Here is a 2323-nt window from a genome sequence, read left to right as displayed (position 1 = left end):
CGGTTAGGCAAGAAACGCAGGTTCGAATCCTGCCTCGTGATCAAATTTTTTCTATTCTTTCAAAATTTCTAAAATAAATTGAACACAAAAAAAACAATAAACCAAAAACATGGCAACAATAACCCTGTAACCAATATAATGAGCTAAATTGTGGACAAAGTAACGCAAACGAGTTAGTATCGGCCCCATTTCATCCGTGAATAACATGTATTAGAATCACTGTCGGGCTGTCACATTCATCCGCTGTCAGAAATGACGTTACAATTCAATTGTAACTCATAAGTTCTTTGATAGGAACTCAATTTAAATCTGAGGATTTATTCACAATACTTCTTTATAGACATTAGATTAGGAGTAAGAAGTCGTTTACGAATGTTGTTTTGAGAGAATACCTTTAAAATTTTCAAAGGTATTGAGAATGGACTTGCTCTCTTTTTTACGTCATAGCGGGCATCTGAACTGGTGGATCGACTGATGGTAAGCGATTGCCACCACCTATGAAGCAGAAAGAGATAAAGAAAGGATTGACGATTGGAAAAAGGCATGCACTGGGAAGAGAGAGCAAAAGGAAACAGGCCTCTGGCTCCCCCATTCACAGTACGAAGTTCCAAGTTATCAGAGTTCTCTTCTACCGTCAGTTCCTTTTTCTACTTACATTTTACTGCAAAGAGGATTTACTTTTGAAAACGTTGAAAAGCCAAAGTAAAGAAATACAGCAATAATAATATAAATACGGTATAAATAGTTATTTGGCAAAATAACAATTAAATTGCTGCATGTTCGTTATACATAAATCCAATAGTTATTATAATATATTAGCAAAAGAATTGTCGTCCATATTTGCTATTAATAATCTCACAGGAGTAATATTTTATTCTAACAACATTATTGAGTAATGAGGAAAAGGGGAAAAATAATATGATGCATTATATATTAAGTTATTTACCTCACGAGCTTTGTCAGACTTAGTTTAAGAGGGGTTTGAAACAAAAACGTTTTTAACAAAAAAAGTCTGAAACAAATAGATCGCTTAAGCGATAAGACCGCCTGTTGTGCTCTTTATACTTCTGATTTTATTTATCTCTTGTTTGAACTCTTCTTGTAAAGGTGCACAATAAAGAGTTTTTGATTTGATTGATTTGCTTAAAAAAGAATATGAAATATTTTATTTATTACTAGCAAGTTGGTACCAGCGACTTCGTTCGCCTGAAATTTAGATATGAAAAACTGGAGGATTTCAATTTAATATATATAATAAAAGTATAATGCTTTACATCGCGAAATTCCGGCGGCGCCTTAAATTACAATTAATTAATAAATATATTTCAACTAAATTTAAAAAATCTTTGTATAAAATACATCTGGGGTTTTTACTTGGGGAGACACAAAAAATTAATAATTTAAAATATAAATCTGTAAATATGTACTTCTTTAATATATTCTATACAGACACAGCTATTGTTGTTTATACTGTTTTATGATATGTATAGATAATTATAAGTAATCTATTGAATAAAGTAGCACAGTAGACACATAAATATACTTCTATTAAGTATGTCTTAATTGTTCCAGGTATCAATAGTGAAGAAAACACGGGCATAATTTAAATCTTTAATAAAATCATTTCGGGCAGTCCTCCAATAGTAAACACTTGCCAGATATCTTGTCTTTCACAGTGGGTGGGTCGCAGTAGCACGCTGAGTAGTCGCAGATGATGCCCTTGCCGGCCGCTGGGTTGGGGTCGTCACAAGTAGGCTCTGGTTTTAACACTCCGCAGCCAGTTGTGTATGCGTGAGTACCTACTTCACATTCGCGAACACCTGGAGAAACAGTTTGAGCTATAATCGTCTATATTAATTATACAGCTGGAGTTTTGTTTAAATGAACGCGCTAATCTCAGAAACTACTAGTCCGATTTGAAAAATTCTTTAAGTGTTAGGTAGTAGGTCCATTTTTATAGAGGAAGGCTATAGGCTATACATGTACTACGGGTGAAGCTGCGACGGACCGCTAGTCAGCTATAATCCCATATATGTTTGCATTTGTTGCTCTTTCACGCAAAAGCTACTGAACCGATGGCAATGAAATTGGGTACGTAAGCAGCTGGACAACTGGAATAACATATAGGTTACTTTTTATCCCGATATTCCTTTAAAAGAATGAAATCTGATACAGAAATAGAACCGAGAAAGGGCATAGAATAGTTTTTATCTACCAAATTTTATCCTTTCCTTATTTTTCCCCGCCCCGCGCTGGCCCTCGCAGCGTAGGGGAGCGTCCCCCGGGTGGCGGATGGGGGGATGGTCGGTAGTACAGCTTAGCT

General features: G+C 35.4%; 1 protein-coding gene across 1 annotated transcript in view; it reads right to left on the bottom strand.

Annotated features, from left to right (window-relative positions):
- Window positions 1-1598: 1598 nt before the first annotated feature.
- Window positions 1599-2323, bottom strand: part of LOC119839109 — a 2548-nt gene continuing 1823 nt past the window's right edge. Inside the window, exon 2 of the mRNA XM_038365307.1 lies at window positions 1599-1820. Coding sequence (XP_038221235.1) covers window positions 1621-1820 — 200 coding nt within the window. The 3' untranslated portion in view covers window positions 1599-1620. The remainder of the gene's footprint in view (window positions 1821-2323) is intronic.

This window comes from Zerene cesonia, unplaced genomic scaffold, assembly GCF_012273895.1.
Source record: "Zerene cesonia ecotype Mississippi unplaced genomic scaffold, Zerene_cesonia_1.1 Zces_u008, whole genome shotgun sequence".
Taxonomy (NCBI): domain Eukaryota; kingdom Metazoa; phylum Arthropoda; class Insecta; order Lepidoptera; family Pieridae; genus Zerene; species Zerene cesonia.
Note: the sequence above shows the minus strand (reverse complement) of the source record. Positions and strands in the feature narration are given on the sequence as shown.